We start from the raw sequence: 15,153 nt of genomic DNA on the forward strand, positions 1-15,153 counted from the left end.
CTGCAGCGTGTGCGTGAGAGAGGGTGACCTGGGGTAGAGCTAGGGACGCAACCGGGACCGAACTGGGGGCAACGCTGGGCCAGGCATTAGGCGGGCGGTGAGGGGCGGTGCGGAGGCCCGGCCGGGGTTCACTGCGACGGACACTTCAAGTGAGTTCCTACTTGATCCTCTCAGAAGCCCCGGGACCCGGGCGGAGACAGGCCGAAGGGGCAGGGAGTCTCTGAGCCAGGATCGGAGGCGTCGGATGAGGAAACTGAGGCACTAAAGGCCAGTGTGGGAAGGGGTCGGGGTTGGCCTGAAGGTCCCGGTGAGCGTCTGAGGACCGGCGGGTCCCTCCAAGGGGGGACAGCGTGACTCCAATTCAGGGGTTTTTAACCTGGGTAGGTTAAAGAATTTGGGCAGGGAGAGGATGACACCTTTATCTTCTCTGTGAAATTTAGCACTTCCTTTCCCTATTGTCTGAGCAGCGTTAGCAGTGCCTGAAACGATGTCGTAATTTCAAGTGAGGATGATGTAAATGATAGTTCGAGATAGTTTGTGCTGCAACCACAAGGTGTTATTTCGAGCTACCATTTACACTGATTCTTGCTTTGAAATTATGATAGGATCTTGTTTTTTAAATGCACTGAAAAAGAAGCATATATACTAATATAGCAAGAAATTGTTTTTAAAACATTTTGATACCTATTTCAATGTCATTGGGGTTTTGGGGGTAATTCTGTGTATTTTTTTTTTTTTTTTTGAGACAGAGTCTCACTGTGTTGCCCGGGGTGGAGTGCCGTGGCATCATCCCTAGTTCACAGCAACTTCAAACTCCTGGGCTCAAGCAATCCTTCTGCCTCAGCCTCCCGAGTAGCTGGCACTACAGGCATGCGCCACCATGCCCGGCTAATTTTTTCTATATATTTTTAGTTGTCCAATTAATTTCTTTCTATTTTTAGTAGAGATGGGGTCTCGCTCTTGCTCAGGCTGGTTTCGAACTCCTGAGCTCAAACAATCCGCCCGCCTCGGCCTCCCAGAGTGCTAGGATTACAGGCGTGAGCCACAGTGCCCGGCCAATTCTGTGTATTTTAATTAACGCATGTAAACACCATGCTTCTAAGAAGAATGCAGAATGGTAAAGGCCCTCTGCACTAGTGTCAATGAGGTGCTGGTCTGGAGAAGCTGTTTAACACATTACATGGACTCAGGTTCAAAGCCAGTTTAGGCCAGTCTCGCCCACTGCATGGTGCAGGACCCAAACAAGTCTTTCCCCTGCAGGGCCCTGGTTATTAATCTGTTCAATCTACCATCACTTCTGAGATCTATCCAATGGCAACCTTCTAATATAACCAGACTTTAAAATATTTTTATGCTGTAAACTGATCATTCTGATTTTTTTTATTAAAGGATTTTAAGTGTGCAGCCCAGCTCTGTCCAATAGAAATAAAATGCAAGCACGTGTCATTTTAAATGTTCAAGTAGCCACATTAAATTGAAAAGCAATTGTGAAATTAATGTTAGTAATATGTTTTATTTAGTCCAGTATATCTGAAATATTATTTCAGCAGGTAAAAAAGTTATTAATGTGTGTATATTTTACATTCTTTTTTTTTGTACACAAATTTTGAAATCTGGTGTGTATTTTATGCTCAGGGCATCTCCATTCAGACTGGCCACATTTCAAGTGCTCAGTACCCATGTGTGGCCAGTGACTACTGTGTTGGGCAGTACAGCTCTTGCCCATTTGTCCACAAACTTTGTAGAAAAGAAATGTTTGAGTTAGCTTCCCTTTGCAGAGGCCTAGAATGCCAACACTTTGTTTCTAATAATGAATGATAATAGCTACAATTTTTGAACACCTGTTAAATGCCAGACATTGTGCTAAAAATATCTCATCTTGCAGTTGATGAAATGAAGACATAGCAAGGTCAAATACCACACCCTGTCACACAGCTCTGGCTGGGACTCAGACTCAGCTCTGCCTTGGCCACACATCTTGAGTGCGTCCTGAGCCAGCACTGTGCCACATGCTGTACGTAGGAGACGTCCTTTCATCCAGTTATTGCTACAGTGCCCTGTGGGTGACATTATTGTCAACCACAGTGTAGAGGTGAGACTGAGGCCAGAGCAGTGAGTGCTTAGGGACACATAGATGGTTGTTGGCAGAGCTGAAATCTAAACCGAGGCTTTCTAACCTCAGGGCCTATACTTGTAACCACTTCCCTGTTTTCTTTCTGCCTTTTGTGATTAGAAACGCAAGTTGACTCTCTTCTCTTTCCTGGACATGTTCTAGGACTTGGAGCGACAGGAAAGCCAGAAATGGACCTCCTGAGATTTGCCTGGCTCTTCTCCAGGCCCCACCCCATGGGATTGTCCCTCCTACAACACCTGGACCCTTTCAGAGCCAGGTGGGCAGGAGGCAGGGAGGGGCCCACGTGGCTGACTCAGCTGGTATCAGTGGCCTTCAGCAGCTCCCTCTCTCAGCGGCCCCTTGGCCAGAGGAGCCAGAACATGAGGAGCCTCAGCTCTGGCCCAAACCAGCCCAGCCCCACAGCCACTCAGGAGGAAGAGGAGGAGGAGAGTTTTGGGACCCTATCGGACAAATACTCCTCCCGGAGACTGTTCCATAAATCGACAGCCCAGCTCTATAACCTTCGGCTCAGGGAACAGAGTGTCGAGGAAGATGAGGAAAAGGAACCAGAGCCAAGATCATGGGGCCCCAGAAACACTCCGTACTGGTACTTCCTTCAGTGCAAACGTCTGATTAAGGAAGGAAAGGTGAGGGAGGCTTTGGGCTACACTTGGCTTCCCTGGCGGCTCAGTGTTTTGTGAGGAGCCACCTGAGCCGCCCAGTCTCCAAATGTTGGGATGCTCAGGGCCTGGTCCACAGGCCTCTCCTCTTCTCTGCTTTCACCCACCCTAACAACCCTCCAGTCTCATGGCCTTAAGTGTCCTCCACCACCCTCTACTGAAGTTTCTTATTCCTGTGTCCAGCCCCAGCCTTCCCTGGACCCCTGGCCTGTGTGTCCAGCTTCCTCCCCATCTTCCTTCCACTTATCCACACAGGCAGCTGTACAGATCCAGGCCTGGAATTTTGTTCCCAACCTTGCTTTCCCCACGCTTTCTTCATCTCACTAAATGGCAACCCCATTCCACTCACCAGGTCAAATGCCTTCAGGTCACCCTTCATTCTTCTCATTTCTTACCAACTCTACCTTCAAAAACATCACCAGCCCTAACTACTTCTCACAACCTGCCCAGGCATGGCCTTTTCCTCCACCCGTCAGCTATCAGGACTCTTGTCCCTGGGCTCCCTGCCATCTGCTCGCAGCACAGAGCTGTCTTTTTATTTTCTTATTTATTTATTTTTTTATTTAGAGACAGGATTTCCCTCTGTCACCCAGGCTGGAGTGCAGTGGCATGATCATAGCTCACTGCAGCCCCAAACTCCTGGAGAGCTGTTCTTTTAAACAGAAAGTGGCTCACGTTAATCTTCTCTCCAAAACTCCCAGTGTATTCAGTGGCATTAATGTTATTCATTTTCTTAGGTATTGATAAGGGCACTGCATTTCTGTTTAGAAATCTCTTAGAGACGTGTTAAAGATCTTACAGATGAAATGATGAGATGTCTGGGATTTGTTTTAACAATTCAGGTTTTTTTCCTTTTTTTGTTCTTTTACAAATTGGCACACTGAGATCAGTCTGCAGAGAGAGTGCAGGCTATGGGTGGAACAAGATGGGCTAAACATTCATCATCATTGTAAATACACTATTCTCTCTACTTTTGCGAATGTTTGAAATTTTCCCTAATGAAAAGTTAAAAAATAAACAGGGAAGCCAAAGTCCTCACAATGGCTTATGAAGCCTGCAAGATCTGCCTCCGCCTCCCCACCCCCATTTCCTCGCTGCCCTCACCTTCCCCTCCTCCTCCTCTGCTGCAGCCACCTCAGCCCCTTCATATCCCAATTATCCCCTGTGGTGTCTGTCTTTCCATGCTAGAAAGTGAGCTCTGAGAGGGGCTCCTTTTCCCAGCTATATCCCCAGTGAACAGTCGTTGCCTGACTCCCAGAAGGACTCTGATAATTATTTGAATAAACAGATGAAAGTCCTTAAGGGGTAAAGGCGTGAGCTGATGATTTACCTGGGGCTGGTGCAGGGGGTAGGGATAGGGCAAAAACAGCCATGGGCTGAGGAAGTGTGCAGTCAGAGGAAGCGAGCTCGCCCAGTGGGACAGGGCTGCTGTCCCACACCATCTCAGGAGGGTCCCTCAGCCTCCCTCTGTCCTCTGAGGGTCCCTGGGACCATCCTGAGCCCTTTCTCCTGTAGCTGGCTGAGGCCCTGGACCTGTTTGAGAGGCAGATGCTGAAAGAGGAGCGACTCCAGCCGCTTGAGAGCAACTACACGGTGCTGATCGGGGGCTGCGGGCGGGCTGGCTACCTGAAGAAGGCCTTCATGCTCTACAACGATGTGAGTGTGAGGCGCGGGGGCGGCGGGGGCAAGGCTGCGAGGAGCTGCGGGCAGATCCGGAACGTGCCACTTACTAGTGTGTTACGCTGGGCAGGTGACTTCACCTCCCTGGCCTCAGTTGCCTCGGTAAAATGGAGGTGTTCTTGGGTGATAAATGACGTGACATGGATAGTCCTTTAGCACCTGCCTGGACCACAGCAGGCCCCGCATGTCCCCTTCCTTTTCCACTGCCGTGCCCAGTTTGGTCACGTTCCTCCTCCCCACTTCTGCGTGCATATACGCGCCCTTCTTCCGGAGCCGGTCCTTTAAATTTAAAGGGCTTTCACCTCTCTTGAAAGATGGTTTTGCTTTATATTCACCCACCTCTTGGGTGTGTCGTATTTGTCATTCTTAGCCAGGAAGCCATTTCTTTCGGGAGTCAGGAAAGAGCCCTGCCTGAGAGGAGTGTAGGCTCTAGCAGGAGAGCTCCCCTCTCCTTCTGCAGCCAGGCCTGGGAACCCTAGGCCTCTTGTTATTTGGGACACTCTGCTCCAGGCTGGTGGTCTCTAGATGGAAGTAGGGGGGAGAAATCGCAGGGACAAATGGTAAAGTAACATTATGTCCTGTACATTTTTTTTCTTTTTATGTCCTCAGTTGAATGGAAAACATTACGTCCTTTAAAAGACCTAATAAAATGTCATGGCGTAGGAAGATGAGAGGCTTCCCTGACCTACTAGCTGGCAGAAAAGAGTTCAGGGCTAAGCAAGGAGCAGGCGGAGCGGGGAGTGTCTGTCAGGGCCCTTGGTTGACAGGCCAGCAGCGCTTCCTGACGTCTGAAGCATCCTCGAGTGACTACCCTGCTCTTCACCTCAGAAGCCCAGGCCACTCTGTTTAACCTCTGCTATTCTCTGTCACTTTGTTGCCTTTTTTTTTTGAGACAGAGTCTCACTGTGTTGCCCGGGGTAGAGTGCTGTGACGTCAGCCCAGCTCACAGCAACCTCCAACTCCTGGGCTCAAGCGATCCTCCTGCCTCAGCCTCCCGAGTAACTGGGACTACAGGCATGCGCCACCACACCCGGCTAATTTTTTCTATATAATTTTAGTTGTCCAATTAATTTCTTTCTAATTAGTAGAGACGGGGTCTCGCTCTTGCTCAGGCTGGTTTCGAACTCCTGAGCTCAAACAATCCACCTGCCTCGGCCTCCTAGAGAGCTAGGATTACAGGCGTGAGCCACCACTCCCGGCCACTTTGTTGCCTTTTTGATTAATATTTTTGGTTGAGTTAACTTTTTTAAATAAACTTTTTACTTTCAAATAATTTTAGATTTATAGAAAAGTTGCAAAGATAGTGTAGAAAGTTCCCAAATACCACTCACCCAGTTTCCACCAGGGTAACATCCTACATTATGATGGGACATTTGGACTTATCACTGGTGACATTAACCTTGGTCATTTGGTGAAAGCAGAGTTTGCTGGGTCTCTCCACGTGAAGTTGCCTTTTCCCTGGCCGTCCTCTCTTTTCTAGATATCCTTCATAGCGCTTGTTACTGTTTGGATCACTCATCTGTGATGTGTCTCCCTTTTAGATTAGAAGCTCAGTGAGGACAGACTGTGTCCACTATCCTAACCCTGCGGCCAGTGCCGGCAACATAGCGAGTCCTCAGAACACATCTATGGAGTATGGGGATACACACAGAGCTTACGTCATCCTTAAAGTATTATAGGACTTGCCATCTTCACTTTGCAGATAAGAAAACTGAGGCCCAGAGAGATGAAGGGACATGTCCAGGGCTCCCCCACTTGAGAGCACTGGGGCTGGGATTTGAGCAGGCTCTTTACACGCCTTAGCAGCCTGTTACCTGACCTGGGCACTTAGCTTTATCAGAAAGTTCTCAACCTTGAACACCTGCCTCAGTCCCCTGGAGGCTTGACACACCCCCAGGGCATGTGACTCCACAGGTCAGGTGGCCCCAAGAATGTGCATTGCTTCCACTACTGCTGGTTGGGGGCTACCCCCGAGAATCCCAGCATGTGCCCTGCTCTCCCGCTTAGCCCTTGTGACAGCCTTTCAGGCTGATAGTGTCATCCCCATTTTCCTGATGAGGAGCTCACTTGCCCACGAGTCCACAGTTAGTAAACGTACACTCTCTTCTCCCCTTGACAGTTAGGGTGACACGGTCAAGCCTGAGAATGGGGACATCGGGAAGACCCTGGTGCAAGCACTCTGCAAGCACAACACTGCAGGCCCAGAGTGGGCTGACAAGTGCCCAGGGGAGGATGGTTTCTTATTTGGTCCTTCTCAGGGTGTGGGCTCAGTTCTCAGAGTCCCTCTGATGGATCAGGGGTTTGGCAAGCTGGGCTCTGATGTGTCACCTGGCCCTGCCGCAGTGCCCAGCCTATTGGATGCAGTGACAGGGTCCTCTCTAGCTTCCTCCGGGGTGGCTGCTCACCTGTGTGTCCACCTGATTCTGGGCCACCTCTGAGTTTCTCTCATCTCAACAGATGAAAAAGCGGGAACTAGAGCCTTCGGATGCCACATACACGGCTCTGTTCAACGTCTGTGCTGAGTCCCCATGGAAGGATTCTGCTCTGCAGAGTGCCCTGAAGCTCCGGCAGCAGCTCCAGGCCAAAAACTTCCAGTTCAACTTGAAAACCTACCACGCCTTGCTGAAGATGGCAGCCAAGTGCGCAGACCTCAGGATGTGCCTCGATGTGTTCAAGGTGGGGACACCCCTTCCTTTTTGTGCCCCTACTGGGGGCCAGTCCCCCATGTTAGGTGTGAGGCTGTTGTGTCTGCCTCCCCTCACGCAGGAAGGTTCAGGGAGGATGAGGAGGCAGCCCTGTGTTGGGCGCTGGGTTCACAGATGAATCCCACAAGACCCTGCCCTCCCAGAGGTGTTAGGCTGACAGATGAGGAAACTGAGTCTGGGGAGCTGAGGCCTTGCCCGTATACCCACAAGCTGCCCAGTGGTGGAGCTGGAACTTGAAGCCAGCTCTGTGCCATTCCAGAGCCATGAATCTGGGGGCTACAAGTGGCCACTGGGGTGGTCTTTGCAGAGGTGCCACACAGACTCATCTGGAGCAGAGCTGGGAGAGGGGGCAGCCGGGCTGCTCTGGTTAGGAGCTGGATCCCGGCCTCACCTCCTGCAGATGCATGGGCCCTACCCAGGCCCTGCTGCAGGTTCTCAGTGGGACCTCCTTATTCCCTTCCCTAGGAAATTGTCCACAAAGGGCACGTGGTCACAGAGGAGACCTTCAATTTCCTCCTCATGGGCTGCATCCAGGACAAGAAGACGGGCTTCCGACACACCCTGCAGGTCTGTCCCCTGTCCTGCCTTCCTGCCCTGCTTGCCCCTGTGGTGCCTGCGCCAGGGGTGCAAAATGATCCCGTGAGCACCCATGATTGCTCTGTGCAGGGTGTTTTTATATTTGTACTCTTGGCTTTCCCAGCAGCCACTGCAGCCCCCATTTTACAAACAGCTGGGAGAGGAGGCCGGCCAAGGCCCAGTGAGGGTGGCCCCTGCCTCTCCCACTCTGCTGAGTGGCTTCTGTGCAGTCGCCCACACCCTCTAAATTTATGGCCCCTGAAAGCCTGCAGCTCAGTCACCTGGGGACTCATTCAACCCCTCCCACAGTGGCCCCCACAGCTCAGCATCTCTGCAGGTGCGACCCAGGAGTCTGCGTTTAATCCCAAGAGATTCTCATGGACGTCAAAGTTGAACACACTGCCCTGATCAAATCTCGGGCCCCCAGAGACAACCCCCCTTACTACGTGGGGAGTTAGTGTTATAATTGGCACCACTGCTTTCATGGCTTCTCAGAGTTGGAAAGACCTGGAGCTTAGCTCAAACCCTCCAACGTGGAGTGTGGACCCCACACCAGAGCATCAGCCTCACCTGGGAGCTAGTGAAGAAATACCAGCTCTCAGTCCCACACGGCCCTCCTGTGGCCAGTCTGCATTGCAGCAGGCCCCCCAGGCAGTTGGTCTGCACAGCGTTTGAGCCCCAGTGATCTGGGCCAGACCTGGACCAGATGCTTGCACCCCCTCTGCAGAATCCCTGGGAACAGTGGCTGCTGGCTGCCCTCTGACCATCAGCAACCTTCTTCATAGTGAAAAACCAGCCAAACTCTAGTTCCTCCCACTCTTTGGCCTAGACCTATTGTAGTTAGAAATAATATGTCACTCTTACAGCGGATTTGTGTTGCACACTTTCTAAACTGCCTTAGCCCCATTTTACAGGAGAGGCAGCTGAGACTCGCAGAAGTTAAGCAACTTGCCTAAGGTCCCACAGCCACCAAGTGGGAGAGCCGGGACTTGAACTGTAGTCCTGATGCTAGTGCCTGAATCTCAGTCCCATGCTGTGCTGCCACAGGAGAGCGCTTGCGTCGCTGCTCAACCTCCTTTCTGTTAGCTGTTGCGGGGGTTGGGATGTGGCTGCCAAGACCGTTGCCTTCCTCAAGACCCAGACTGGCGGGCACCAGCCCTCTGCCAAGGTTCGCCCATCTGGGGCCTGACCAGCCCCTCCCTCCCCACCACCCCAGTCTGCACGCTGATGCAGGCAGGATGTGATGTAGGCAGGATGTCAGATGCCCTGGCCCCATGTTGAGCCCGAAGACAAAGAGGAGGGAGCCCGTGTGGCATCTTAGGAATGGCAAAGTGTTGGTGAGTGTCAGCAATCAGGGGTTGATGACACTTGGAATGTACTAGATGCCGAGCTGCAAAGAGGAGAATGACCTCTTCTCACCACAAGATGGAGGCCCCCAGAGCCCACAGCTAGTGAAGGGGGAGCAGGGCTGCGTCAGAGCCTCGGGCTCTCATCTGGGGCCACGTGTGCAGCCGACACTTGGGAAGTGCTGCTGAATCCCAGCCTTAAAGGTCAGCCTAGACTCTTCCAGAACCTAGCCTCTCTGGCTGTCCCTCCCTTAGGGGGGACATGGAGAAGCTGAGCAAAGACCCCCAGTACAGGAGCCCTGGGGAGAGGGCAGAGGGATGAGACTGTGGGGACAATTTGGGGGTGAATTGAGGAAGGACAGGCCTCCCAGGGAGCTCCAGATTTCTGAAGATTCTTAGTAGCTGCACCTGGCGTCGGGTTAAACGCTTTCCACACCTCCCTCACACCCCTTGTGCTGGCTGGTCTGATGGCTGACTCCTGGCGCCCACCTCTGCCTAAGGCTCTTCTGAGGTGAAAGCATCGAGCTGACGCTTGTCTCCCCCTGAGCAGGTCTGGAGGCAAATGCTGAGTCTGGGGCTCAAGCCCAGCCCGCACAGCTATAACCTGCTGTTGGTAGCAGCTCGGGACTGTGGCCTGGGGAACCCAGAGGTAGCTGCGGAGCTGCTCCTGAGGCCCAGCGAGGAGGCAGCCCTACTTCAGCCCCCAGCAGGCAGGCGGCAGGGAAGGAGGAGAGCCCAAGCTGCTGAAGGAGATAGCATGTCGGGCAGGCTACGTGTGGAGGTCCTGGAGAGGCAGCTGTTTCTGGAACCTTCTCAGGCACTTGAGGTGCCTCCAGACCCTCGGGAGGCCAGAGTATCCAGCAAGCCTCAGGTGGAAACTGAGGCAGAGCCAGACCACACAGTGGCCCTCACCCCAGTGGCCCTGAAGCCACCTCCCTTGGAGCTGGAGGCCAACCTCCTGACCCCTGGGGCCGTCCCCCCAGCGGTGGTCTCCTTTGGGACGGTGAGCACCCCAGCTGACAAGCTGGCCTTGATGGGGGGCCTAGAGGGCTTCCTGGGCAAGATGGCAGAGCATGGGCTCCAGCCCAACATCAGGACCCTCACGCTGCTGGCTGAGGTAGTGGAGTCGGGGAGCCCCGCGGAGTCCTCGCTGCTGACCCTCCTGGACACACACCAGGTGGAGGCTGATGTGACGTTCTTCAACACGCTGATTAGGAAGAAGAGCAAGCTGGGAGACCTGCAAGGGGCGAAGGTGAGGGCCTCTTGGCTGGGACCGCTCTGACACTCAGACTGCGGAGCCGGCTCACCTGCTGGTCTGTCTGTTCTTCTGGGCTCAGCAGGCTTATCTGCAGCCCATGCTGGGCCTGGCCCTGACTGAGGTGCCAGGAGCCAAGTGGTGAATCGGCCAGATGCCCTCCTTGCCCTCCTCGTGGAACCCCCAGGTTAGCGGGGAGGGCAGCCCCCAAACACATCATGACACTGATGAGGGGGCACGAGACATACGGGTCCTGTGGGAACTTGTGGCCAAGGTGTCACTCCCTGGGGAGCAGCCTGTGATGCCCCAAGAGCCCCGAGAGTCCTCGCCCTCTACACACACACACACCCCCCAGCCCCTCGTGGCACTTCCTCTGTGCCAGATGCTCTCCTGAGAGCCTCATGTTCATGAGTTTGTTTATTGGTTGGACTGGAGGCCCTGCTGGTACGTGGCTTTCCCCGCCTCACAGATGGGGACATCGGGGCCCTCTTGGGACGTCATCCATTCACATGACAGGCCTTAATGGGATGCCTTTTTTGCCAGAAGCACTGCCCTGGGCACTTGAGAGGGTCAAAGGTGACAGACACTGCCTCTGCTCTGGACAAGCTAAACGTGACAGAGCCATTCCCCAGGGACCCTCCCTGACCCAGCCAGGCTGAGCGGGCAACTGTCTGCGGTCCACATTGCCTTTGCTCTAGAGCCTGAAGGACCGAGCGCAGGGGTGGCTGACAGAGCACACAGCAGCAGGTGGGGATGTGAAGGGTGTTCCTAGAGAAGGGACAGCTTGTTGGAGGCGGGCAGGGTGGAGGTCAGGGTGCATGTGCAGAACAGCTGAATTCTGGGGAGGTGGGTCCTGTGGGGTGGGCTGGACATGACTCAGGGCCTGAGAACTGTATCCCTGGAGTCTCCAGCATCCAGCCAAGGGCTTCACCAGAAAGGCTCTCGCCAGGGTGGTGGGTTACAGGTTACAGTGATGCCATCTGTCCTCACAGGCGCTGTTGCCAGTCCTGGCAAAGAGGGGAATTGTCCCCAACCTGCAGACGTTCTGCAACCTGGCCATCGGGTGCCGCAGGCCAGGGGACGGGATACAGCTGCTTGCAGACATGAAGGTGAGTGGGCCCAGGCCTGGGCAGAACACCTGTAGTGCTGAGGGGCACTCTGGGGGTACTCAGGAAGAAAGCTGGGGGGCAGGGAGACTGGGGCAGATCAGTGTCCAGTATAGAATGGTCATAGGTCCCATTTGGGAGAAAGTGGACCCTAGTGAGTGCTGCAGGGCTGGGCGTGGAGAGCCCTGGGTGTTCCTATCTTGAAAGTGACACTGAAGGATGGGGATGGGCCTTGGCCCCAACACTCCAGAGGGATGGAGGGTATGACCAGAGCGGGGATTATCAGAATTCCTGGTGGGGGGCAGTTATCACAGCCCCCAGGAACTCTGATACATACCCACCCAGCCCACACGGAGACCTTGATGAGGGATTTTACCCACCACATCAGAGAGCACTTCCTGGGGATCAGGTTGGGGTGTCCCCACACTCACTGTTCTCTTGCTGTTTTCCTGGATGCTGGCTGTTTTTAGGCTGACCACCACCTCCTGGTGACATGTCAGCAATAAGCCCACAGCCAAGAATGGGGACGTGGTGTCTCCTGCATCATTATCCACCCAAGTCCACTGGTCTCTGAGAGCAGCACAGGCTTCCTTCTGGGAGACTTCTTGTGATGGGCTGAGGGGAGGGTCAGCACTTGCTTTCCTCTGTCGTGCAGGGAGTGCAACCCATTGTCGCTACTAGGTTCTGCCCTTCTGTCCCTGGTCACTGGTCTTGAGGGCCCCGACTAGCAGGTAACTCTCCAGGCAAGACATGGTGTGGCAGGCTTTGTCCCAACCTCTGCCATCATCCTGCTGATTGTACAATGTCTGTGATGTTCCAGAAGTGCCAGGTGACCCCCAACGTCCACATCTATAGCGCCCTCATTAACGCAGCGGTCAAGAAGCTGGACTATGCCTATCTCATTGACATCCTGAAGGACATGAGGAGGAACAGAATCCCGGTGAATGAGGTGGTCATCCGCCAGCTGGAGTTTGCAGCCGAGTACCCTCCCACCTTTGACCGGGTGAGCACCAAGCCTGGCACCACCCCCACCCAATGGTCCTGGCCTGTGGGGTTGCGTTCTCTTGCTTAAAACTGCCCAGAGCTTCCCTTAGGAGAAATCCCAAAGTCCTTAGACCACAGCCCGCAAGTTCCCGTCCTGGTCTGTGTGGTTCATTTCATCTCTCAGGCTGGTCTTGCCTTTGTTGACTGTCCATCCTACTGGCTCCCCATTTCCATGAGGCCACCAGCCTCTTTCCTGCCTCAGGGCACTTGTGCTCCCTCTGCCTCAGCAGCTGCCTTTTGCTTTTCACTCGACTGGCTCCTCCCTCCTCCCATAGGCCTTTGCTTGAATGGCTTTCTCATGTGTCCCGCCACCTGCCTCCCCATTGCACTCAGCCCTGTGCCTTTGCACACATCTTGCAGCCTGTGCTCACGTGCCCGCACCTGCCACCCCAGCCTTCGCTAAACCACAGGCTTCCAGCGGTGGAGCCCACTTGCCTTGCTCACCCCAGTCCCCACACATTGCCAGGTGCTCAATGGACTGTTTTGTTCAGTGAATGGCAGCAGCAGGGCAGTGATGGAATTTGCTTGGTCACAGCCACATACCCTGCTGATCAGGCTCTGGGGGTTTGGTTTGGGGTCTGTTGAGTAAGACCCTGTGCTGAGCATCTCCAGAGCACCCAGAGCGACGGCAGCCTGGAGCACAGCCCAGAGGGGAGGGAGACAACCAGCCATGGGGCGTGGGGTCAGGGGGAGTGCCATTTTGAAGGCTTTGCAGGAACAAGGGGACAGCAATGGAGTGTGCCCAGCAGAGAGCATACTAGGCATCTTTGAAATGTCCTCTCATTAATTGCCTAGTTCTTTACATATTCTGGATATATAGTCTTTTGTTGATTCAGTGTTGCACGTTATCTTCTAGTTAGTGGATTATCTCTTCACTCTTTGGTTCTGAGGCCCACGAGGGTCTTCTTAAGTTCAACTCAAATGTTATAAGACTATCCTAGGCCTGAAGCTTACTGTATTCACATCATATACAGACATCCCTGACTTACTGCAGTTCAATTTATGATATTTTGACTTTATGATAAACCCGTAATAAAGCGGAGTATAACCCCACCGTAAGTTGAGGAGCTCCTTCCAAGGGCTTGCAGTGGGATTATGGAATGCCTGTCACTTTCACGCTAACATGAAGTTCGTTGTTAAGTCAGGGACCATCTGGCGTGTTGCCAGCATTAGACACATTTTCAACTTAGGATGCAGTTTATTGGGATGTAACCCTATTGTGAGGGAACATCCATACTCATGCTCCCTTATGTGGCTGATACCTGGCCAGGGGCCTGCCTAGCAGACAGAAGACCCCAGAGCAGTGGTTTGTGTTCATAAGTGCCTTTATGATGGTGGACTTGTTTATATCTCTGGTGTGATTCTTTTTTTTCTTTTGTCTCTTCCCAGAAGAATCTATTTGTGATCCTGTCAGGTTTTGCTTTATGTACTTCAGGCTATATTAGGTACATTCAAGTTTAGAATTGTTAAATCTTCTGAATCAAACCTTTTATCTTCACATAGTAATAGTCTTTATCTCTGATAATACTTTGTGAATACTTTGTGGCCTGTTTTCTCTATATATTCCCCTGCCAGCTGTCTTTAGGTTTCTACCTGGTGTACCTTTTTGCTTCTTTTCTTTCTACTTCTCCATGGTGACCGCTGCAGCAGTGATGGGTCAGAGGGAGGTGCTGGCTGTGCCAAGGGAGGGGCTCAGCAGACTGGAGGCAGAGTCGGTGGGACTGTGGTGACACCCGTAGGTGGAGGGGCACAGCAGCACACGTTTAGGAAGATGACTGGCAGATGGGGATCTGGGCCTATCCCATGGCACAGCAACTTTAGCTGGAACCTGCTTCTCTGCAGTAAGCTGCTCCCACACTGCACGTCAGCAGCTCTTATGCCCTGTTCGCTGCAGCTGCCTGGCAAGGAGAGCAAGCAGCAGGGACCAGTTTTCCTGAGGCCTGAGCTGGCTGCCGTGGTTCGGATTAGCTGTAGGTTAACAGGCAGTGACTCCCATCAGAGGGCTCCTCTGCACCCTGAACCCCACGCCTTTCCAATTACAGTACAAAGGGAAGAACACCTACCTGGAGAAGATTGACGGCTTCCGAGCCTATTACAAGCAATGGCTGAAAGTGATGCCGGCAGAGGAAACCCCCCACCCCTGGCAGAAGTTCCAGACGAAGCCCAAGGGAGACCAAGATGCCAGGCAGGCTGATGTGGTTGGAGGCCCTGAGGGTAGGTGATGGGGAGCACAGTTGGAACAAAGTGTCTAGCCTCACAGCACTTTGTGGGAGCCCCAAGAGTCCCTTCTATATTAAAGACAAGTGAAAATGCTGGTGTTGCTTCATGCACGAGGGAAAGTCCTGGCCCAGAGTAAGAGCTGCAGCATTTCACAGGCACTGGCATGAGGACAGACTTTGGGCCCAGGGTGCCCACGTTCACAGCAGCTCCAAGGACAGTTTGACCCACCTTCTTCGAGTGTCAGGTCATCCCTGCCTCTGAGAGGCTGTCACCTCCATCACTGAGGAGGCAAGCACACTTGCCCAGGGCCACACAGCACCTACAAGGGGGAGCCAGGATACAGTCCCTGGGCGTCTGGTCTCCAGGGCCTGGCACTCTGCCACTAGGTCCCACAGACTGCTGCTCTGAAAGAATGGACACAGGGCCCA

The 15,153-nt window shown here is 53.2% G+C and overlaps 1 protein-coding gene across 1 annotated transcript; it reads left to right on the forward strand.

The window, feature by feature from the left end:
• Window positions 1–46: 46 nt before the first annotated feature.
• On the forward strand, window positions 47–15,079 carry PTCD1 (pentatricopeptide repeat domain 1). The gene is made up of 9 exons (XM_012638991.1): window positions 47–149; window positions 2,276–2,760; window positions 4,309–4,449; window positions 6,931–7,149; window positions 7,644–7,745; window positions 9,651–10,352; window positions 11,348–11,464; window positions 12,282–12,464; window positions 14,548–15,079. The coding sequence occupies exons 2-9, from the start codon at window positions 2,302–2,304 to the stop codon at window positions 14,725–14,727; spliced, it is 2,103 nt and encodes a 700-aa protein (XP_012494445.1). The 5' UTR covers window positions 47–149; window positions 2,276–2,301; the 3' UTR covers window positions 14,728–15,079.
• Window positions 15,080–15,153: the final 74 nt, after the last annotated feature.

Source organism: Propithecus coquereli, unplaced genomic scaffold, assembly GCF_000956105.1.
Source record: "Propithecus coquereli isolate 6110/MARCELLA unplaced genomic scaffold, Pcoq_1.0 Scaffold137, whole genome shotgun sequence".
Classification (NCBI taxonomy): Eukaryota; Metazoa; Chordata; class Mammalia; order Primates; family Indriidae; genus Propithecus; species Propithecus coquereli.